Source organism: Alosa sapidissima, chromosome 3, assembly GCF_018492685.1.
Source record: "Alosa sapidissima isolate fAloSap1 chromosome 3, fAloSap1.pri, whole genome shotgun sequence".
Taxonomy (NCBI): Eukaryota; Metazoa; Chordata; class Actinopteri; order Clupeiformes; family Clupeidae; genus Alosa; species Alosa sapidissima.
In genome coordinates, this window is record NC_055959.1 from 15,482,477 (window position 1) to 15,507,034 (window position 24,558).

Genomic DNA, 24,558 nt, shown 5'->3' on the forward strand with positions numbered 1-24,558 from the left:
TTGAGTTCAAGTAAGATTAGGTGCTCATGTTTTGCTCTTCTGCATACGCCCTTGACCACAAATAATAATGTAGATACAAAGCAGACAATTAAAAACCCCTCTGCTATCTCACACCATCATCTGTGGTTAAACTGCTACTCTTTCCTTCCAGTAAGTGCTGGCTTAGTGTCTCTTGCACATTAACCACATGTTCTCTCATCGTGCCTGTAGAGCGCCAGCAGTTTCAAAAGCTCTGTGCTCATTTTTGTACCACACTAGTAACATGTACTGTACAATTTAGGCACAATGCACAAGGTTTAAGGTAATCTTTGAACCTTGTGCCTACAAGTTGCTTATTTTTATTTATGGGATTGGGAACTAAAATTGAGTAAAACGCTGAACTGTGAAAAACAAAGAGTCAAATACCAACAACAAAAAAATACAGCTAGGTTTCTATGCTTTTTCTCAGGTCAATCATTTTTTAAAGAAATAAAAGCGATTGAAAAAATGCAGTGTCTGAAACTACAATTAACAAATGTGAACTGTTTAGACTTGATACACAGTACTTGAGTACTGTATATGTAAATTGCTTATTATGATGTTTTACATGCATATGCTTCTTTAAATCTAGATTAGTGCACTAATGCCTTTGATTTATTAATCAGATTTGAATTGAGCTCCACAAACATATAGTATTATCAGTGTAGGTCAGAGGTCTTGAGAGAACCCCTTGGCTGAGAGACATGGCAGAGGGACCTGTATTCACCTGTTGCTTATTAACCATAAACATGTGCAGGGGACATTTATTTATGTCATTAAAATGACAAATATTGACAGATAATATTAATCATATATTATTTTAGGGTGTATGACATTCAGTTCATGAGTATTTGTTTCTTTATCCTTTTGACGTATTTCCTCTCAAGAACGTCAGTTGTGAAGTCTTGGATATGCTGTTTATTCAAAAGTGTTGCATTTGATGTTCTAAAAATGTACATACAAATGTTGTAGTTTACATCACAATTACAGTATTAGCTATAACCAGGTGATCAAATAATTTCATGTAGTAAAACAGTTTAATTTAATCTTATATAAGTAAATCAGCATTTGCCTTTTTTAAACAACGACATAACAGCAGAATCATTTGTTTCTAAAAACAATGGTTTTGACTGATAAGAATAAATGTTAAGATAGAAAATATATAGTATATTTTGAGCTGCACAGAAAATATAGTAATAGAATAACACAATAATTCAATCAGCTTTAAGATGCTATGTGTGCACATCAAAACATAAAGCAATAAAGCAAAAAAAGATAAACATTAAAAAATACATCGGAGAAAATAAAGAGGAAATAATGTGCAAAAACACTCATAGAGAGTTCTATTGAAAAATAATATTTGCTGAGAGAAGAGAATATGACAAAGATCAATGGCTTCTGATTTTACACTAGCATCACAAAAGTATGCTGTTAATGAAGAATAAGAAAATCTCTCAGCTCCACAGTCATGGTGTCATGGAGCTTTCCTGTCACAGGAGGGATTCCTTCCCACATTCTTAGTGCATAAGAAGTAGGAGATGGCACAGAAGTACACCATGCTTTTAAAAATCATAAGAGTGTACATCCATGTTGCCAGATATAGACTGCGTGCAGCTCCAGAACACGCTGTCAAAACACAAACACATGCATATCGAAGCAGAACTTAGTATACAGTGAATCTTTACATCACATTTTATTTATAATTTGCAGGGGGATATTAATGTCAGTAGATATATTATTATTATTATTATTATTATCATTATTATTACCATCTGGTATGAGTGGCTTGGATATAGCTGTGTTGGCAGGTGGGCAGGTTATTGCAAGAAAGCTTGTAGTTGGACCAGGTTCAGTTTGCGCTTCTGTGGCTTCAACCAAAAATCATAGAATGAAATGCAATTAAAATGCAATGTATAGTTAAATACAATTCAATGAATTGATTAACACATATAAAACATGTAAGATGGAGAGTAGGATTGCTTTAAATTGTTGCTTTTTAATCTTTTTTAGAATTCACCCCACATATTAAGAAACATATAATAAACTAGATGTACCGCATAGCGGTACAAAATATGACCGCCGCGCAGTCCTGTACATCCATGCCGCGAAAATAAACCATATTAATGAATTTGTCTCCATCTTCTACTCCAACCCCCACTCTTGAAACTTTTGTGTATGCTTGTTTGGAATGTGTGTTTGCAGCGCACACAAAGTAGCCTACTGGCGCTGCAAAGGTGAATAGATTTGTAGCACTTGCCAAAAGATTTGTAGCATTGTTATAAAACCTTTAAAATCTCTAAACAATTTTAAGGCAGTTCATCACAGTCCATCCATTGTAACTGGACTGATGAAAGGTACACTGACCTGTAGGCTACATTGTATTTGGGAAAGCAGCAGCATAATGTATTTATTTATTTATTATTATTAAACAAAACAATCCCTGTCAGTTCCATGCAGTTTTCAACAGCTATCAAGAAGAGAGGTCATGTCATGGATTTTTGTGAATGTTTCTTCTTCTACATATGCATATGTTTAGTCATCTAGTTCATATGATATTCAGCTTTATTGTCTATGCACAAATTAAATACCAGTAGTCTAAAACACAATGCAGTTTTACCCAGTGGTGCAAATAACTGACATGTCCAAAAGGGCATTCATGAAATGCTTTGCTAGACTATTCATACACATCTTAATGGGCCAAGTTGAAGAGCTACTGTCCGTTATTGTTTGTGCAAATAATAGGCTGATTCATGTTCCCTTGCATTTTGCAACTATGAGGTCCATGGTTAGTCTGGCTTTCGCTAGACCAAGCTCAATCTTTTAAGAAGTCGAAAAAGAAATTGCCGGCAGATCAGGCTGAGTTCACCCAGCCTAGTCCATGGTAGGCGCCCAGTAGAAATATTGTTTAATTTTGCGATTGAGATATCCACGCACTGGCGCCCCCCCCCCCCCCTGCGACGTGTTCGCCCCCCGGTTTCAGAGCTATAGGGAGGGAAAGTGAAAACCAGCGCCCCAAGTGGTTGCGTTCCTATCGAAGAGCAGCTCCAATGTTAAGTCCCATAGACCTATTTTTTTTAAAAATACTGTGAAGCCAAATCAGCGATCTTATCCACCAAAAATATGTTTCAGTGTCTATACAGTAATAATCTTCTAACTGTGAAAATGTCAGACCATATTTTGCCTTATTTTAAAAAATGGCTCGTTTTGTTTCATAAACGAACTACAAAAAAGCCACGTGACTTTACCCTTCGACCTTACTCATGGTAGCATGGTTTGTTTATTAGCCTGGTTAGCATTGCCACTTAACACTTACTGCCAGCTCTTCATGTGAGTAGAAGCACAACACCAGTTATCCAGACATAAAGGTTATCACCATGCAGTTTACATCACCTTCCGTTATTACAAAAATATGTAAGCAAATTGCTGTATTGATCAGTTAGAGATTAAGCGCCCAAACCTGTGACGTCACATGCAACTGTAGTTTGTTATCACCATGTTACAACAAAAACTCAAAACAATTCAACTGATCCTAAAAATAAGGTATGACCACTTGAAGCGACCCCACTTGAGGTGACCCCAACATATGGAAGGCATTAAATTAAGATCCCAATGTGCACCGAGATATATTTTTTCTAAAAAAAAATCCCATCCCCTCCGCTAAACTCTAGGAACGCAACCACTAGATGGCGATGAGATTACTTTCCCTCCCTATTCTAAATGCAAAAATGCATAGACGGAGTTATGACAAAACCATGACTGTTAACAAACTATATAAGGTAGGCACTATGCTAGGCCTATTACACAACATAAATTGTCACTAAGCTATGCTGGCGACCCAAATAAAATCTCCCTTGGGAACCAATGGCTTACAGTATCAAGCGGACTTAAGCTGCCATCTCTTGGCGAAAAGTTATGTAAGGGATAATGTATAGAACGCCGGTCATTGTTGGGAGATAGGTCCCGACAGGACGAACCGGACCCCGACGCGCAGTGGAGGGGTCTTGTTCCGCCCTGAAGGGACCTATCTCCCGACAATGACTGGCGTTCTATACATTATCCCGCTTATTACACGGCTACTTACCAAAACGACACAATAAACTCCCCACGATATGACTCTTTAGCCTACATAGCCTAGGCTATAGCCTATTTGTTACCGTTTCATCATGGCTTTTGCTGAGAAACAAATAGTTCGCAACAACACTCGCTGAACTTGAATCAAACATTCTTTAGAACACAGCTGATCAACCGTCTGCTTTCACTTTTGAATGAAGTTCCAATCCTTGCGTGTGATATATGAAAGAATTGACTTAGAAGCACAAAGCCCATTTTCCTTGACAGCGGTCTGTTATACTTAGCAACGGTCTGTTATTCAGAATTAGCAGACCGCCGAACGTTGGGAAGGCCCATTCAAGTGAATGGAGCATTCTGCAGCACTATGAAGAGCCGTGTAATAAATATTAATAGTTTTACATATCAGTAGTAATACATTTCACGCAGCTGTGTGAATCACGGAAAGCACAAATTAAGTGGACACTTCTAAATGGAACCCAATCCACTGTACAGTAGCTCAAGGTCTGTGGCTAAAGCAGCCACAATGAAAGCGTTATCATTGTTTGGATACTTCACACACACACACACACGTGTTTTTAATCACATAGACTACAACTAACAAACTGAAATCAAAGCACATCGACTCCCCTCTCACACCCTAAACACGCACTTCGAACAAACAAAAAGCGTCTCAGTCTCACGGTATAGGCAAAACTGTATCGGACCGGTGCTAAACCGGTACTAAATCATCCATCGCAAAGAATGATTTTTGCGTGCAACAAATGTGTAGGCTACAGCCCTGCCCTGGATAAATCTCTCAACGTGCGCTCTAAAACATTTGGTTTAAATGGAGATGTAGATCATCACAGGTGCGTTAATACATCTACATTGCGGCGTGTTGACACAAATGATTCACTTTGACGAATTTATGTAGTTTCAGTCCTAGTTAATTTACTTTGAGCCATGCTCTTCCTTACTTGAATCACCTTTGAAAATAAAGGGTTGAAGTAGCCTATATGGGTGTTTGGGAGTGAACGTTGACTCAGATGCTTTTTGAGACTTTGAGCAGAAATGTCCCAGCTCGGTGTTTAGGATGCATCATAGACAGGTTATCTTTCAGGAAGCCCATATATTTTTTCCATTAGAAAACCATCACGTAGCGAACGTGTTGTGGCTAACTCACTTAGCTCCTGTTAGTAGCCTAGGTTACGGTCATAAGCAAACGAGGTGAAAGTCAAAAGATACAATTAGTGCTGTTATCAATTTGCTTGGTAGCCTATAACCGCATTTATGGTTTTCTACAAATACATCAATAATCAAATTGGCCTCCATCACTCAACCAATGCTAACGGTAGCCTAACATTATTTTACCTACGTCCTAGGATATAACTTGTATAAGATTAACGTAGCCTACCTGCAGTAAAAACCAAGCATGTGCGATAAACATTCTCAGATTTATTTCGGCTTCAAGAAGAAATGGGAATTACATTTCATGTGGAAATCGTCCTATCCTTATTAGACGTTCTCTGCGGCAAACTACAGTCCTTGTAGGAAGCATCCACTGTTTTTCCAAACCACTTTTAACTTCCAACAAAATTACGTCTCACTGCAACGATGCGCCATCTAGTGGACAAACGACTACGTATCGCCAATACTGGAAATGCAGCCATGATGATGATGATGAATATTTGGCTTTCCTTTCATCCTACTAAATTTGTAATTATGTATCGGCCATTCTAATTGCCGATAACGATAGTATGTGCGTGCCTGTGTGTGTGTGCATGTGTATATGTGTGCACCGCCATCTACAGGCCAATGAGTGTACAGTCACTAAATGTACACATAACCTAAATTTTTTAAGACCCCCCCATGGATGAAATTCTACGAAACTTGGCATTCCCCCAGAGAATGCCAGGTCAATCATACACATAAAATTTGGTGCAGTTCTGAACATCTTAACTGAAGATAGGGGTGATTAAAGCTGAATGATATTGCATTTTCATTTTTTACTGGGGGGGTGCAAATCACAAATGAGTGATTATGGGTCAGGTTGATGTGGGCCCTTGAGACCAACATGCCATAAACAATTCTTCATCCTCAGTGCCACGGTTCAGGTAGTTATTTAGGAAAAACTGCATTTTTTGGGTTTCGGGGGGCCCAGCGCGGTGGGGGAGTGGCCCCCGGGGACCAAACTAAATTTTTCCTTAAAAGTCTAGTGGGGCTACATACCCACCAAATTTCATGTGCCCCGGTGTTTCGGTGTCCCGGGTATCGTTGACCAAAAATTCAGAAAGTAGATGACAGAAAAAAAAAAAAAAAAAAAAAACTTTGACAGTCCCTATATGACCGCTTCATATAAAGATTATAAAGATAATAAAGATTAATAAAGATTTCAAACAGGACATTTTTTCAAATACTAGCCAGAGGAACAAACAGTAGCGGTACCTTTCTTTATCTCCAGAGGCTCGCTCTCTTTTCCTTCCCTGTTGGGCTCGACTGAGCAGGCATAGCGGTTGGCATCGGCCTTCTGCTTGTCAATAATCATCATACTGGTCCTTGTCTTATCTGAGAAGCTCGACTCCAGCACCTCACCATCGCTCTTCTCCACGTTGACCCAGTTATCATCTTTCAACACCTTCCAGTGGAATCTGACCATATCCAGGAATATATCACTGGCATGGCACAGAAAGGTGTTCTTCCCTTGTTGAGGTTTGATGGTAGAATAGACGGACACTTTAGGTTCATGGATGGATTTGTCTGAATTTGTGAGACAAATGGCAGATCATGAAACAAACTACATAATTAAGTCAAGTCAAGTCAAGTTAGTTTTATTTTTAAAGCGCATTTAACATGCACAGAGTGCAACCCAAAGCACTCCACAAACAAGACACATAGCCAAACAACAAGACAAAATATGCCGGATGGAGCGGTGTAGTCGCCAGCGTGCCCATGACATCAAGACATGACAAATACATTTAAAAAATAACCAATACAAAAAATTCCGGACAGAGCGGCGTAGTCACCAGCGTACCCGTGACACCAAGACATACAAGACAGACAACAAAACAAATAAACAAACTAACTACAACATATCTGAAATCAAACATAATATTACGGACATAATTCTATTCTTCAGCAAAGTTAAAACATTGTTAAAGAGAACAATAGATTATGGTATGGCATGGTGTACGGTCAATTAACTAATATAGCATACCGGTATACTGTACATAAGAGACCACTGCAAATTTGAATATGACCGTCAACTCATTTGAATGTCAGTGTGTGGAGTGGTCTCTCAATTTTTTCCAGAGCTGTATACATATGGGACGTTGTGTAAAATGCAAATAAACACAGACAACATATCAAATGTTGAAAATCACAAATGAATAGAACATATATGGTCATTTTGAATGTGATGCAAGCAACATGTTATAAAAATACATAATGCCCCACATGCAGAACATGCCAAACAGCTCCACATGCTCTCACGTGTACTGTAATATGAATATTTTCACTATCTAACGATCACCTCATGAATCAGTAATTTCTTCATCAAAAGAACTTACATTTTGTGAACAATTCTTTTGATAATAATATTTACACATACATATGCTAACTGTTAAAACAATTGAAATTGCCAAGGCAAAAATGTCTGACCAGAGGAAGGGAAAAAACTCTTCTGTCTCTAATCTATTTGTCCTAGACACAACTGAGCTCAATTTAATATCAATTTTGACCATTGGCTTGAATTTCTTAATTTTAGCCTTCCTCTTGTCTCAACTAAAGTTCAATTCTTCAGTTCAACAAAATGTTTTACTCTTTATTTCTCTTGAGTAGAAACAGGTCAGAGTTCAGTAAACCGATTCATTTCTTTGAGCAGAAATGTTTTCATTTTTAAATCCAATACAATTATGTTAGTTTTTTGTTACTGCTTATTATAACATTCACTCTCAAAATAGACAGTTAGAGGTCTCCTGATTATCTATCCTTTTCAATGTTTGTCATTTGTATTAATTCAAACATGAATTAATACAAATGACAAATGCCTGTAAGCTCTTTTATAAAAATGTCAAGGTAATTTTTTATGACATAATTCTCACCTGTCACATAGAGTCTTGTGCCTGATCCAAACAGAGACCCCCCCACAGTGAAATGTTCTACTACAATAACTCAACCATGCATCAGCTGCTTTATTAGCAACCTCATTTTACGTCTCCACAAACTAAATATATTGATGCCATAACCTCAAATGCTGTTTTATGACTATTCACATATGTTCTGGAATTATTTGAATAACAGTATAATAAATAAAAATATTAATTTATAGCCTTTGTAATGTGCATTGCCATCACCACTACTATTCCCCCCTTTTAAAGTCGTTCATTTATAGTCAAATTCAGCAATGACAAACTAAAAATAGTAGTTTTATACGGTTTATATGTTTCATACCTGTAAGCCAAGTGCCTGATCCAAACATCTGGTTCCACCCACAGTGAATCATAAAATCACAAGACCTAAGGAGTTGTTTGCATCATTATTAAACTAAGCAAAACATTTGGTGCATTGTCAGTTTCTACTTACTGCATAACATTGTTACATTGCTGCTTTCAAAATTCATTGATGTGTTGGACATGATTTCTCTTTAGAACAGCCAACCAACAACTAGGCTTAGCCATTGGTGTGGCATCACAATTCAATATTTAAACCTTTTTTTCCAGAAAAATCAGAAAAACAAAAGAAACTTGAACTCTGTAATGAGAATGAAATCGGCATTTAAACAAGATTAAAATCTTGTTTCTGTTAGTACTGTAAATCACATAAAGCTGCTATATGATGATTTGTCCTCTTCCTCTTCCACCTGGTTTTCAGGTAGACATTTCTGTCTTGATTCCATTCAGTTGCTCACAGCTTACTTAAGTTTAAACACAACATCAGAAACAAATATATGGGGCAAACATGTGGGATCAGATATGTAAGACATTATATCATTTACCATCAAATTTATATTCCATATCTATTAGGAATGAGGCTCAGAGGTAGATGTCGGTATGAGATGGAGATATGAGATTTATCTGAGACATTATACACAACAGACTTCCACAAGAGCACAGGCACACTCTTGGTTTCCCAGATATATGGCCAGACTCTTGCAGTACCTCTTACGTGACTTCCTGCTGGCTGCCATGATTATGCAAGAACTGAGCTGCAGAACTGTGAGCTGCAGCTGAGTTAACATCAACACCCACAGGATGAAGGACACACTCTTACTGATGCTACTCAGCACCATAGCCTGTGAGTTGCAGTGAATATCAAATCCCTTTTCAGATTAGTACTAGAGATGTAGTCTGATTCATGTGCCTCTTGTTTTTGTTCAGCAGTGGTGAAAAGTGAAAGCCTGGAGTCCATTCCCTCCAGTGCAGTGCTGAAGAAACCTGGTGACACTCTCAGTCTCTCCTGTAAAGGATCTGGGTTTAGTTTTGGGAATTATGGCATGGACTGGATCAGACAGCCTGCTGGGAAAGACCTGGAGTGGATGGGTGCTATTTGGCACGATGCTGGTGGCACCTAACCTGACTCTTGCCAGATGAATTTCGTTCCGCTTAGCTCTGCCTAGCTTCACTCACATTCATCTGGGACCTCTTCCGTTGAGAGTGATTTCTGCACCAGATTTTATGGTAGAGCCAATCAGGATGCAGGGCGGGAGTTTCATAGATGTGACATAGCGTAGAAGCGACTGTGAGACTGTTATCAGCGTCACGGGTTGGCTTCGATGTGAGTGGTTGAAGTAGCACGTCAATAGATGACGGACAAGTGGCTTATTCAATCATATGCAAGCATTTTTTGATTAGGCCCAGCCTTCTGAAGCAACACTCCAATGGATTGGTCCCAGATGGATGAGTGGAGCTAGGCGGAACGAAATTCATCTGGCGAGAGTCAGGTTAGGTGGCACCAGGTATGCCAACAGTGTCCAAGGACGGATAGAAATCACCAGAGACAACCCCAGCAGCATGGTGTACCTGAAACTGTCTGGTCTGAGGGCAGAGGACTCTGCTGTGTATTACTGTGCAAGATACCACAGTGACAGAAAGGCTCTGTGTGCCATACAAATACATCCCCTGTAATTCTCAATTCCAAACAGCAGGTGGCAGTGACAGCGCTGATAACTTAGCCAACTCGACACACCTGCTCGCTTGTCTGCCAGTGCCACCACAAAGTGAAGTAGGCTATGAAGTAGGCTTTGACACTCTTGTGCGGGTCAAATTCGACTTATTCACCCAGCGGCCAGAACGAGGCTACAGGGTACATTGCCATTACACCTCAGTCCAACAGATGGTTAGCCTGGGTGCCATTCCGAACTTAGTCCCGCCCACAACATTTGAGGTCGGGAAGTTCGGTCTGGCATTGCTCCATTGTGGAGCAAGTATGCTCGCCCTAGATCGGGCGGACCAATCAAATCAGGCTTTATGATGATGGACAGGTGAGCAACAGTGCCTGGTCTATCACGTCATCTGAGCACGCTTAGATTAGGCTTATGTTTGAAACAAAAACGCTGTGGCTAGAAAGAAACATGGCTTTTAAGACCCCATATGGAAAATGCATATTATTTAATGAGGTTTTATCACTGAAAACGATTCATTCTGAAAACTTTGGCCAAAGTTGAGATGTGGGAAAACTCGTGGTTTCACTTTCATCAAGGGAAAACAGCGCTGTTGCATTGCGACATGTTCCCTCGTTTATTTGAAATCTCTGATTGACCTCCTGTTCGAGGGATTTGCGACAGCCTTTCCCAGCTGTTTAACATGTTTGTAGCATATCAGTGTTAAACAGTATTAAAAACGGAGGGGATATAGGCTATCATTTTTTTCCTAATAGCTTACCCTACTACGTATCTCTTAGATTTCGCTAATGCGTGTTGTAGGCTAGGAGTTATTGACTACCACTAACTTTTACAAAAGACAAGAAAACAATGTTAAGGCATTTGTGGAGAAGAAGGATGGTTCGTGTGTTTTCTTCCTACACCTCATGGTAAGCTATTTCATTGCTCTGATTGGTTAGGTCTATCCAATTGAGTGCAGAGGCATTCCCCCCCTGTATCGGTTGAAACACGCCCCATAATTATGTCCCAATGGAGCAGTATCAGACTCATATTCTGACTAAAATTGAGTATGACTACGTCAGGCTAACAGATGGTAGTAATGCCACCATTTGCTGTTTGCAAGTTTGGCAGTTTGGAAACAGTGCATTACCAACATCATCTGCTGGACTGAGGTGTAATGGCAAGTGTACCCTGTAGCCTCGTTCTGGCCTCCGGGTGAATAAGGCGAATAACCCGCCTTCTGTTTCAGCCAGTCAAATTACAGTGTTTTCTTTTACTGTTGTCCTGGTCGTCGGAATCGGTCCAAAAAGCACAAAAGAGTTCGCTAAAATATTGGTAGGGACAATTTTGTCATCTCAAAATATTGAAGGGGACTAGTAGCCTACCTAGCGTCCCCCTAAACCTACGCCCATGGAGGGGAGTGTCATCCTCATGCGCACACCACCACCGGGGCCTGTCTGTGAGTGAAATTTGTTGAGCAGCTGCAAGGAACTCTTTTTCTCAGAGAGTCTTTGGAGCTGGGAACTCTGAGGCTTGATTTCTGTGGTATACACAAACACCTGAGGAGTATGTCAATTCTGAACACATTAACCACCCATCCAGTTATGTATAATTCCCCCCTGCCCTCCTTGGTATGTGGGGTTTTGGTATACTTTTTATGGACAGCATGACCTGTTTAATGGGGATGGGATCCCTTTGCATTGCCACTGTATTGTGTGTGTTTGGACGCGATCCCACAGAGTAATAAGTCACGGTTCCTGCGTGAGTGAATGTTTGGTTACTACTGGTCTGGGTTATGATGGTCTGGTCTCTAGTCATGGAAGCGGTGTAACTCAGATGTTGCATTGTCACTGACCTCAAATGTTCATAAAAATGTTTGTTAACAGACCAAATTATTTTACACAATTGGATAAGTAATCTAATGATTTAGATCCTGCTTGAAATAACTGCAACTGACATGTAGGCCAAGCAAATTGATGTGATGCAGGCAAATTCATTATATATGCCTAATCAAGATTGAATCTAAAATCAAAAAATAAAAGGTGAAAATAATTTTGTTGTTATTGCAACAGAAAATACAGTCAATGTGAAATTCAGACACAAAGTGGCCCCTCCACAGCATACTCACAGCATCCCCACCCACCTGCCATGATTATGCAAACTCAGTGCTGGGTGTCCATCAGTACTTATGGGGAGCTGCAGAACTGTGAGCTGCAGCTGAGTTCACATCAACACCCACAGGATGAAGGACACACTCTCACTGATACTGCTACTCAGCACCATAGCCTGTGAGTACATGATATGGCCTGAATAGCACTACTACATCAAATGAACTGTCATTAAAGAAACATTATTTACGTGTTTTCCTTTACGCTAACCATTGTTCTGTTACTTTTGCTGATTTAGGTCTAGACTGCCAGAGTCTGGAGTCCATCCCCTCGGTCCCCGTGCAGAAAGGGCCTGGTGAAACACTCAGCATCTCATGTAAAGCTGTTGGCTATGATTTTGGTAGCTATGGTTTGAGTTGGGTTCGTCAACCGGCTGGAGGGCCTCTCACTTGGATTGGACACATCAGAACAGACACTGGGGAAACATGGTATGCAACAGGAATGAACGGGCGTGCTACCGTAACAAAGGACAATTCCAAAAGCATGTCATATCTGAAGATATCTGGTCTGACAGAGGAGGACTCTGCTATGTATTACTGTGCAAGACGTGCACAGTGACCAAAGTCTGAGGAGGAGATGTACAAAAACACAAGATGGTTTCCACTGTGGCTGTTGCTGTCATGTAGGAAATCTTTTCTGGAGGCAGACACGGCTCTTACAGCATCAACATCACAATCACAGTTGTCTTGCCTAAATGGAAACACATACAAAAGCATATTGAACATTTGACAAATTCATTTATTTTTTCTTACTGCATGTGATTATTATAGTATAAATAGTTAAATGTTCTATGTCTGAATGAAACTGCAGACCTGACATCCTGAGGTGAGACACACGTTTCCTTCAAACCCAACCTGAGAGTTATATGCAGTACATCAAAGCAATTCAACATTTAAAAAAAAGAAAAATCCAAAGAACAAAAGACACTTGAAGCTTATGATATAAGAAAAATAAATCTGCATATAAAACCTGGTTGCTGTTCTTAAATAATATCAAGCTGCACATCATGGTGATTTGTTCTCTTCCTCATTCACTCTGTTATCAAGAGGAATTTTACATCTATTCCTTTCAGTCAGTCTCTCAGGTCACTGGTCACTTTTTAATTTTAAAGGAACCAAGAAAGATGGTTGATGAGAGTCAGTGTGGATTGGGATTGTTTTTTTTAACATTCCACTTCAGCTGTCAGATATAACAGAGTCAGTCAGCCCATCAATACCAGACTGTCTGCTAAATACACTTTACTGATGTGAAATACGCAATGGGAAATGAATGCATTACTACAGCGAATCACATTAAACCCATGGATTAGTTCAACGCAGATAACAATTTAATATAGGTATCACATTTAGTACCCAGTCCAAATAGTATGGCATCAAATTATAATGTGTATGATTTTTTTCTGACCCTGATTTTAAATATTTTCATTCTTGTGCTTCAGTACCAATCCTGTGTATATTTTGTGTTGTTACATAAAAACACAACTCTTTTAGTCAGTAGGGGGAGGTATAACACAACAGTACGTCCTTTCCATGATCCATGACACCAACACCTTTTACAGACAATAAAAATGTATATGCAATACATCTGAATGCAAATTCCACCTTCCATCTTCCATGTATAAATACTCTGTGTGACTTTCATTTCTTCATCAGATCATGGAGCACGCCCGAGCCATGCCACTCACATCAGCCTCCTCAACACAAACATGTTTCCTGATGCTTATACTGGTGGTGACATGTGGGTCTAATGACTTATTCTTTGAACATAAGTACTTTGAACATAACTTGTATTTTTATGTGTTTTATTTGTTCAAATGTTGGGTGCTGTTTTGTTTTTCAGGGGTAGATTGTGCTATTGAACACACTCAGCCCAGCTCCATCATGGTAAAGCCAGGAGAGTCTCTGACAGTTACCTGCAAAGTGACTGGAGCTTCCATTACAGATAGCAGCTACTATGGAACAGCCTGGATCCGTCAGGCAGCAGGGAAACCTCTAGAGTGGATCAACACGCTCTACTATGAAGAAAGCAAAAATGAAAACAATGCCCTGAAAAACAAGTTCAGCATCTCCAGAGACACCTCCAGCAGCACTGTAACTCTACAGGGCTAGAATCTACAGGCTGGAGACACAGCTGTGTATTACTGTGCCCGGTATAGTCACTGTGATACAACACAACTGTTGGGACTAACAAAAACCTTGAGTGTGATAATTGTAAAAATATAACAGAAAATACTGAGATATTCAAGACAGACTTTAATCTATTCATTAATTACAGCAGAATTTCAGACCTCAACCGATGGCTGTCAAAGTGGTGTGCCAATAACAATGTGGGCTTCATAGATAACTTTATGTGGTATCAGAAGGCCCTTTCCTTAATCTAGCCGAGGTCGACTTGTTAACTGATAATGTGATGAACTCATTACGCTCAACCCTTGATTCAGTAGCACCACTCAAAAAGAGAATAAGAAAACAAGTAAGGCGTGCTCCATGGTATACCACACAGACAAAAACCCTCAAACAAACAGCGCGTAAACTTGGCGTACCACTAAATTGGAATTTTTTTGCCAAGCATGGAAAGATAGCCTTATCACCTACAAAAAAGCACTCAACGAGGCTAAGTCAACCTACTATTCCTCGCTGATTGAAGAAAACAAAAATAATGCAAAATTTCTCTTTACCACAATCTCCCGCCTGACGAAGAGCCACAACGAAGTAACCGAATCTATCCCTATATGCCTAAACAGTAATGACTTAATGAACTTTTTCAATGACAAAATTTAAACAATTAGAGATAAGATTAATAACCAATCAGTCTCGCCAAATATTCATACTCCATTGCTGAACGGACGCAAAAACATAATTGAATCACAGATGAGACGAACAACGTTGAATTCATTTACACCTATCGACATATTAGTCCTCACTTCCACAATTTCCTTATCAAAATCTACAACTACAGTAGTCTACTAGGTTCCTATTCCTACCCATCTTCTGAAGACTGCTCTCCCTTTCTTGGATAATGCTTTGCTCCAGATTATAAATAACTCACTGCTATCAGGGCATGTACCACAGTCGTTTAAGTTATCTGTTATTAAGCCATCCCTCAAAAAACCTACCCTTCACCCTAATAACCTGGCCAACTATAGGCCTATATCTAATCTCCCTTTTTTGTCAAAAATACTAGAAAAAATAGTGTCCAAACAAATTGGTGCCTTCTTGCATCAGAATAAAATCCAAGAATTATATCAGTCTGGTTTCAGAGCTCACCACAGTACTGAATCAGCCTTAGTTAAAGTTTTTAATGACCTCCTCATCGCTGCCGATAATGGACATATATCAATATTGGTCCTCCTGGACCTCAGTGCTGCCTTTGACACCATAGACCACAACATACTACTCCACAGGCTTGAACATTTGATAGGCATTAAAGACTCAGCACTCGCTTGGTTTAGATCATACCTTTCTAACCGCAGACAATTTGTACAGGTTCCCAATAAACCGTCTACCCAGACTATGGTAAACTATTGAGTGCCTCAATATGCTTCCCCTAGGCTCTGAAATTAGGAAACATGGCATTAAATTTCATTCTTATGCAGACGATACACAACTATACCTTTCCATAAAACCTGACGAATTAACTCCATTAGCCAAACTTGACACATGTATAAGAGACATAAAGACATGGATGACAAATAATTTCCTGCTTTTGAACTCCGGTAAAACAGAAGTCATGGTTTTAGGTCCTAAAAAGATAAGGGATATCCTATCCTCATCACAGGCTACATTTACTGATCTTTGACTATCCTCATCCACAAGTGTTAAAAATCTAGGAGTTACAATTGACCAAGACCTATCACTAAGTAATCACATAAAACAGATTACCAAAACTTCATTTTATCATTTAAGGAACATTTCAAAGATAAGGAAGTCCAGATGCTGAGAAGCATCTGGCAAGCAATCCATGTTTTTGTCACCTCAAGGATTGATTATTGCAATGCTCTATACGCTGGCTGCAATAACACCTGTCTAAAGAGCTTACAACTTATAAAAAATGTAGTTGCTCGCACACTCACTAGAACTAAAAAATATGAACATATTTCCCCTATCCTGGCATCTCTACACTGGCTGCCTGTTAAAAGTCGCATTGACTTCAAAATATTACTTCTAACATACAAAGCCATTAATGGCCAGGCACCAGAATATACTGTATTAAAGATCTCCTAGTGCCATATAACCCACTGAGACCGCTACGATTACAGAATACTGGCCATCTTGTAATTCCAAGAATCTCAAAAACTACAGTAGGAGGCAGAGCTTTCAGCTATCATGTACCCCTCCTCTGGAATAATCTCCCTTCCTCAATTCGACTAGCAGACACCAGTGTTGTAGTCCTCGAGTCCGAGACTCGAACTCGAGTCCGAGTCATTAGCTAAATTTAGACTCGTGACTTGACTTGGACTTGAGCACTGAATGACTCGAACTTGGACTCGTGTATTCGCACTCGCGATGACTCGTCGAGGACTCGACTTTTTTTTGTAATATATCATTAGGCTATAATTTGCTATATGATTTTAATATCTAAATTATTTGTAATACTAATTTTAGTTCAAGGGAATGTTAGGCTACTGCTTCGTGTCATACACTGCAAGTCACATCATGTTCACATGCAAAGCAAACTAACGTTAACTTTAACACCATAATGCCTAGAGACATGGCCGCCGCTATTTCAATGTAGTATTGCCAGGCAATATTAGTTCTCATACATGACATGACATTACCTAAGATTACACTCAGCCTAGGCTAAACATCACACACTGCTGCTGCACAGCTGATCATCGTGACTTGGTGTGACGCGAGAAGCAAGGTTCCATTCATTATGACCACCGGTCATATAGGTTTAGTCAGATTTTTATTTTTTTTTATTTTTCACATGGCCAAATTTCCGTCAAGGATTCCTGGGACACTGAAAGACCGGGGTACACGAAACTTGGTGGGCATGTAACCCCACATGGATAGCATGGAACCATCGTTTTTCGTTTTGATCTGTAGCCCCCCCACTGGACTGGAACCCCCGAAAGGAGGGTATGGCAGACAGTTTTCTGTGAATATCTCGAGAACCGTAGGGTTTAGGAGGACCACCTTTTTTTTTGTATGTTGATCTCAAGGGGCCATGTCAACCCATTCCATAACCACTCATTTCATGTATAGCGCCACCTAGTTAAACACAAAAAAGTAAAAATGAGGTGTTGTAATCACAGGTATCTGTGACCTAACAAAGTCAAAACTGCACGAAATTGGAAGTGTAGGATCATTATGACACCCTCTGAATGCACGCCAAGTTTCGTGGGATTCCGTTCATGGGGGGCCACACAATAAATTAATTTATGTTACTATACACTGTGTAACTGGCCTGTAGGTGGCCGGAGACAGTTTTCTGTGAATATCTCGAGAACCGTAGGGCCTAGGAGGACCACCTTTTTTTGTATGTTGGTCTTAAGGGGCCATGTCAACCCATCCCATTACCACTTTTTTCATGTACAGCGCCACCTAGTAAAAAAAAAGCAAAAAATTAGGTGTTTTCATCACAATATCTCTGGCTGACATGGTCAAAACTGCACAAAATTGAATGAAAGTGTAGGATCATTATGACACCCTCCGAATGCATGCCAAGTTTTGTGAACATTCGTTCATGGGGGGCCTTACAATAAAATAATTTATGTGTACATTTAGTGACCGTATACCAACAGAGTTTTCTGTGAATATCTTGAGAACCGTAGGGCCTAGGATGACCAATTTTTTCGTATGTTTGCCTCCAGGGGTCATGTTAACCCATTCCATATGCACACATGTGCATAAACAGATACACATGCACACACATACATTCACAGTAATCATATGTATGACATACACACACAGTAGACATATGTACGCATGCATGCACATGCACACACACAGGCACATACACAGGCACACACACACACACACACACACACAAACATAAACATGTACACGCAGACATGCACACAATTCAAGAATTTCTCAGAATTCAGAGAATTCAGAATGAACAGGCAAGATGGGGGTGGGGTTGTATAAAATTAATTTTACATCTGAAATCTATGAACTAATCATTTGGTACTTGTTGTCTAGCAGATACCAGTGAGAATTGAGTGTGCATAATGCAACTTAGTGAGACAGTTAGAATCATATATCCCTTTCAGCGTGATTTATTTTTGTGGAAAAAATGTGCTGGACTGGGCGGCGGTCATATTTTGTACCGCTCTGCGGTACATCTAGTTCATTTTCATTTGGGGCGTGCCCTGCCTTGCTTCTGTCTGTTAATTGGCAGCAGGCTATTATCGGATGAAAGAAAAATAAACTAAAAGTTTTCTCCGATCAAGATATAGCATAGGCCTACTTCTTAATTTTGGTGTCATAAAATATAGAAGCATAACATTAAATTGCCTAGTAGAGTGTCCATGTAGAGCACACATGGGCAACATACGGCCCGCGGGCCACATCCGGCCCGTGGGCTTTCCCCATAGACAGTAAAAGATATGGACAGAGTCATCACGTAGACGTCAATCGAGGCGGGTGAAGCAAATTTCAACCGTTTCCTGTTGGTCGACGAGGCTTTCTACGCAGGCTCAGGGGACGTAAATGTAACGTAGGCACGTAGTCTGACTCGTGTAACTCTTGTGATAGCTGCACCGAGAGATTGGGTACAGTGGGTCCCAGTTAAAAATTGACACTTCATTCACGATCAAGGTGATTCACGCAGCTGGGTGAAATGTAAGTACAACTGCAGCCGCTTGGGGGCAGCATAGTCTGCTGTGGCGTTCCACGGTCGAACCGGACGGCGCATTCGACAGCAAGGGCTGTGATTGGCCGAGTTTTCAGCGTTTCTCTGTGTTTTTAGCAGCCCCTGCAACATGCTAGTCCACTGTAGCCTAAGCTTTGTACATAATGTTTAACATAGTTTTGGATTCAGTGGCAAGATTTCTTGATTGTACAGTGCCTGTCTCTCAGTAATGTTTTAAAATGATAGCTTCGTCAGCTGGCAGTAGGCTACTTTGTCGGTAGTCATGAGAAGTTCGCTTGCTAACAGAACATAAATATGCTGCCCAGAAACCTTGTGAATAGTTCTGATTTTTTTTTACTACACTAACGAGGTTGAAATATAGCCTTTGCCTACAGCATCTCCTTAACAGTAATGTTAACAAAATGACAGCATTCATACAGTATGTAGCCACTTACTTCGTTACCACCATGTCTACATTACTGTTCTAAATGTCCTAGTTGTTCGCAGATAAATGTGATTTAATATAAACAGCACTCGCCACATTCATAGCCTAGGCTACTGTCAATCCATCAAAACTTCGCTGAAATGTTGTGCTCCGATGCTTTCGTTCTTATCCAGAGAATACGGTTATTTTGCTCCTGTGCGACGCTTTCACCCGCTCTGGTTGTATGCTTATTACGTCACTTTAGCATTGATTTCGGAAAAAAAGTTTATTACTCAGCCGGTAAGTCAGTTACGAGGTTATGACGCCAATCACACAATGTTGTATTACTCCGAAAATAGAAAAAGTTAATATAAATGCTTAAAACACTTCAGCTGTAATGTTATTTGATGTCAAAGTGGCGCCAAAATTGAATGGGGTTCAATGGGGATGGCTAGGTGAACAGGTCTACTATTTAGCCTCAGATCCGCCATAGTGTCTACGTTCTCCGAACGTTCGCCTGCCCCCTTGGCTTTCCCTGACCGGCCCGCGTAAGGTCCGTGAAAAAACAGTAGTCAAGAGCCTATCATAGAGATAATGCACGCAAATCAATATCGTTGCTTTTATTTTGAAAGCGACTGCTATTTGTACGCCCATACATGTGTGCGTGGATGCATACAACGTAAACACCCTCGCTGATGTGCTGGTGAATAGAATTTATGCTTCTGCGTCGACAACAGTTGCCTTTACGTCGGCGTAAACCTTTCAAAGTTTTGTGTCTCCTGTGTCTGCGTCGCTCACCACCGCAACGGTTGTTAGAATGTCTAACTCCTGCTGCTGCTCGTTGGCGATACGAAGTGTTCATTTCAAAACGTTACTGACAGATAGACAGTTTACAATCGGATAACCCCGTCATGGTAACCAAAATATGTCCGAGTTTATTTGCAAAGCTTATGTTAGCGACTAGTATGATGCTACTACCCACAGGTTGCTTGAAGCAGCCGGCTCATCACACAGGGCGAGTTGACCAATCACAGTTTTGTGTATAAAGTTAAAGCAAAAACATAGCCTACATTTTCAAAATAGTTTTCTTTGTGCATGTTGATTAACTACTGACAGCCTACTATTGTCTGCTCCACATTTTCATAGTCTAATTATGCATAGAGTTAATTTAATGGTGGTAATGATTTAATGATGAAATATTGTTGATGAAATGGTGGCACAGGCCTATGGTCTTAATGACTCACATTTTCATGGCCTAGCTAGACTAATTATATAGATATTGTACTACTTTTTTATATCAGTCTTTGAAAACTGAAAAAAAAAAAAAACATGTCAATGTCAAAAAATTATTTTCGAGAATGAGGATTAAATACTGGACATATATTAAATATTGCCGTTTTTCCTTCGTCTCCCTTACATTTTCCATCTGTTCTTACGAGTAGCAATCAAAACCATATGATTTACTTAATGTTATACAAGAACAGAATAGAATTGAACAGAATTGAGTTCAGACTTGAGTTCGGTATTTTGGGTCCGGCCCTCCTCAACAGTCCCAGTTTGTCATGCGGCCCCTTGGGGAAATTAGTTGCCCACCCCTGATGTATAGTGGCAAATGTAGGCCTACGTATCTGTGCAAGTGAAACTGACAAACTGAACCTCTCGTGGGTAGGCCAGAAACAACTATATTTAAAACTATGAATGAAGTGGATTAGTGTTACTGTTCAAACGAGCGATTTTATAGCCTAATCCACTGCACGAAAAAAAAAGGAAATAGCAACTTGTTCTATTTCTAACAGGTGAATATCGTAGCAAATAGTAGCCTATGGCAATGGCAGCTTAAAAAAACATTTATTTCACTCATCTCGCTGAAATGAACTTAGAATGTGGCCTGTTGCGCAAAGAAATAATTAGGCAGATGATCTGCATCTCCGTTAACCGAAAGCTAGTTTTCATCTCTATTGTTGACTTGAAATATGTCTCCATAGTGTCAGTGAAGTGATAGCATTATGCAGTTGCAGGTAGCCAGTGTTCACGTCACGGGAGTCAGAAAGAAGCTAAGACGGACCCTGCTCTGTTTCTGTCCCTCCCAAACTGCGCTAAAATTGTGTAGGGTATTTAACAGCCAGAATTTAAAAAAAAAAATGCCTGGGGGAGGCCCTTTTATGATCCACACTACCTCTTACAAAATAGGCCTACTCCAACGTCCATCTAGCTCTTGTGAAATATGAACTTCTACAACACTGCCTATACAATTGTCAGCAGTCAGTAACAGCATAATGTGACTTAATGGCTTATATGATTGGGATGTGGATTGCTCATTTATTATGAGTAGGCCTATAGGCTATGGAATGGCTATGGTATGGTATTCTCTCCGATATAATAAATACAACACATTGGGTTTGGCAAGAAATTTGGCAAGACAGAAGATTGTCCGTTTTGCTTTTGCTTTTAAGGATTTCATCTGCAATGGGAAAAAATGGAACGACATGTAGGCTATGCTTACTTTAGTGCTGGACTTGGACTCGACTTGATCAATAGGGACTCGACTCGGACTTGACTCGGATGAGTAGTGGACTCGACTCGGACTTGACTTGGAATTTTTTGTAATGACTTGGACTTGACTCGGACTTGAACACTGGGGACTCGAACCTGGACTCGGACTCGAGGCATAGTGACTTGACTACAACACTGGCAGACACCCTCCCTATTTTTAAGTCTAGACTTAAAACATACCTCTTTACTGCCTCCCATAGTTAGGTATGGTGCGATGTGGAACTTCACCCACCTCAGGTATTTTTGGAATGGACCACCCTGCTGAGTCCTTGTGTGACTGGCACCCCAGTCACGCGTGCGATGGTGGTCACTGACCATACCTGCGCTGGTGCCCCCCTCCTCTCTCCCCTTCTCTCTCTAGTCTCTAGTCATGGAAGCGGTGTAACTCAGATGTTGCATTGTCACTGACCTCAAATGTTCATAAAAATGTTTGTTAACCAAGTTATATTACAATTGGATGAGTAATCTAATGATTTAGATCCTGCTTGAAATAACTGCAACTGACATGTAGGCCAAGCAAATTGATGTGATGCAGACAAATTCATTATATGTGTCTAATCAAGATTGAATGTAAAATCAAGATTCAAAAAATAAAAGGTGAAAATAATTTTGTTGTTATTGCAACAGAAAATACAGTCAATGTGAAATTCAGACACAAAGTGGCCCCTCCACAGCATACTCACAGCATCCCCACCTACCTGCCATGATTATGCAAACTCAGTGCTGGGTGTCCATCAGTACTTATGGGGAGCTGCAGAACTGTGAGCTGCAGCTGAGTTCACATCAACACCCACAGGATGAAGGACACACTCTCACTGATACTGCTACTCAGCACCATAGCATGTGAGTGCCTGTGAATGGCAAATCCCTTTTCAGATTGGCACTAGAGATGTAGTCTGATTAATGTGCCTCTTGTCTTCATTCAGCAGCGGTGAAAAGTGAAAACATGGAGTCCATTCCCTCCAGTGCAGTGCTGAAGAAACCCGGTGACACTCTCAGTCTCTCCTGTAAAGGATCTGGGTTTAAGTTTGGGGATTATGGCATGCACTGGATCAGACAGCCTGCTGGGAAAGCACTGGAGTGGATGGGTGCTATTTGGTACGATGCAAGTAAAACCATTTATTCCCAAATGGTTGAGGGACGCATAGAAATCACCAGAGACAACCCCAACAGCATGGTGTACCTGAAACTGGCTGGTCTGAGGGCAGAGGACTCTGCTGTGTATTACTGTGCAAGAGAAGCACAGTGATACAAACACTGAGTGGAGATGTACAAAAACATTGTCACTATCTTATAATGAGCAATCATACACATAACCATCAGGGGGCAGTGATGGCCCATAGTAACAACTAGATGTACCGCAGAGCGGTACAAAATATGACCGCCGCCAGAGACTTTCTAATGTGGAGACACAGCACTCAAAAAATACTCCATAGAAATGCATGGGGCTAGTTTGTCACGCCAATATGGCCGTTGTCTACACATATCCCACCCCTTCCTCGGCAAAACGTCGACATGTGAATACATTGAGCAAATCATGTGGTGTGATGTGAATACATTGAGCCAATCATATGGTGTGTTGTGAAGACATCGTGCCAATCATGTGTTGTGATCTCGCCGCTGGAGCAAGATTGGTGTCGTGAAGTCTTGCGCACGCGCAGTTCGACCCAAAGACTGTGCCCGATGAGTGCCCATAAAACGTTGGTAAATGGCCGCCGAGTGGAGGGACTTGCCTAAAAGGACTTTGCCGCCGCCCAGTCCAACACATTTTTTCCACAAAAAGAAATCACGCTGAAAGGCCTATATGATTCTAACTGTCTCACTAAATTGCATTATCCACACTCAATTCTCACTGATATCTGCTAGACAACAAGTACCAAAACATGATTAGTTCATAGATTTCACATGTAAAATTAATTTTATACAACCCCACCTCCATCTTGCCTGTTCATAATTCTGAGAAATTCTTGAATTGTGTGCATGTGTGCATGTACATGTTTATGTTATGTGTGTGTGTGTGTGTGTGTGTGTGTGTGTGTGTGTGTGTGTGCGTGCTTATTGTGTGTGTGCCTGCGTATGTGCCTGTACATGCAAGCGTACATATGTCTACTGTGTGAGTATGTGTCATACGTATGATTACTGTGAATGTATGTGTGTGTGTGTGTGTGTGTGTATCTGTTTGTGCACATGTGTGCACATGAAATGGGTTCATGCCCCCTTAAGACCAACATACATAAAAAAGGTGGACCTCCTAGGCCCTACGGTTCTTGAGATATTCACAGAAAACTGTCTCCGGCCACCTACAGGCCAGTTGGTGTATAGTAACATAAATTAATTTATTGTGTGGCCCCCCCATGAATGGAATTCCACAAAACTTGGCGTGTATACAGAGGGTGTCATAATGATCCTACACTTCCAATTTCGTGCAGTTTTGACTATGTTAGGTCACA

The 24,558-nt window shown here is 40.4% G+C and overlaps 2 protein-coding genes, 1 long non-coding RNA gene and 2 gene segments (V, D, J or C); 3 read left to right on the forward strand and 2 right to left on the reverse strand.

Annotated features, from left to right (window-relative positions):
• The window catches only part of LOC121704901, a 589,105-nt gene that overhangs the window by 151,139 nt on the left and 413,408 nt on the right, over positions 1–24,558 (forward strand). The window lies entirely within an intron of this gene.
• LOC121704689 lies at positions 1,252–9,595 on the reverse strand. Of its 4 annotated transcripts, XM_042085130.1 has the most exons (5): positions 9,062–9,595; positions 8,518–8,582; positions 6,514–6,825; positions 1,788–1,886; positions 1,260–1,644 (listed from the first exon to the last, which is right to left on the reverse strand). In XM_042085130.1, the coding sequence occupies exons 2-5, from the start codon at positions 8,567–8,569 to the stop codon at positions 1,493–1,495; spliced, it is 615 nt and encodes a 204-aa protein (XP_041941064.1). In that variant the 5' UTR covers positions 8,570–8,582; positions 9,062–9,595; the 3' UTR covers positions 1,260–1,492. The 4 variants fall into 4 exon arrangements, with proteins under 4 accessions (XP_041941066.1, XP_041941065.1, XP_041941064.1 ...); XM_042085132.1 differs by lacking the exon at positions 9,062–9,595 and having other exon boundaries at positions 1,252–1,644; positions 1,788–1,814; positions 8,518–8,917; XM_042085131.1 differs by lacking the exon at positions 9,062–9,595 and having other exon boundaries at positions 1,252–1,644; positions 1,788–1,880; positions 8,518–8,917.
• On the reverse strand, positions 11,425–15,863 carry LOC121704725. Its single transcript, XR_006030629.1, has 3 exons — positions 15,690–15,863; positions 13,183–13,187; positions 11,425–11,435 (listed from the first exon to the last, which is right to left on the reverse strand). It is a non-coding gene; the product is annotated as an uncharacterized LOC121704725 (long non-coding RNA).
• On the forward strand, positions 12,333–23,419 carry LOC121704706. The segment is given in 2 exon segments: positions 12,333–12,453; positions 23,035–23,419. Coding segments are annotated over 2 exon segments (369 nt in total).
• Positions 12,631–14,481, forward strand: LOC121704714. The segment is given in 3 exon segments: positions 12,631–12,761; positions 13,986–14,070; positions 14,173–14,481. Coding segments are annotated over 3 exon segments (357 nt in total).

What these genes read in the sequence shown, in the direction of transcription:
- LOC121704689 (XM_042085130.1), bottom strand. Translation starts at nt 8,569, where the DNA reads ATGATTCACTGTGGGTGGAACCAGATGTTTGGATCAGGCACTTGGCTT. An exon ending in GCCTCTGGAGATAAAGAAAG is followed by an intron (nt 1,887 to 6,513) that starts GTACCGCTACTG and finishes TTTTGGTTGAAG; the next exon opens with CCACAGAAGCGCAAACTGAA. An exon ending in CAAGCCACTCATACCAGATG is followed by an intron (nt 1,645 to 1,787) that starts GTAATAATAATG and finishes GTGTTTTGACAG; the next exon opens with CGTGTTCTGGAGCTGCACGC.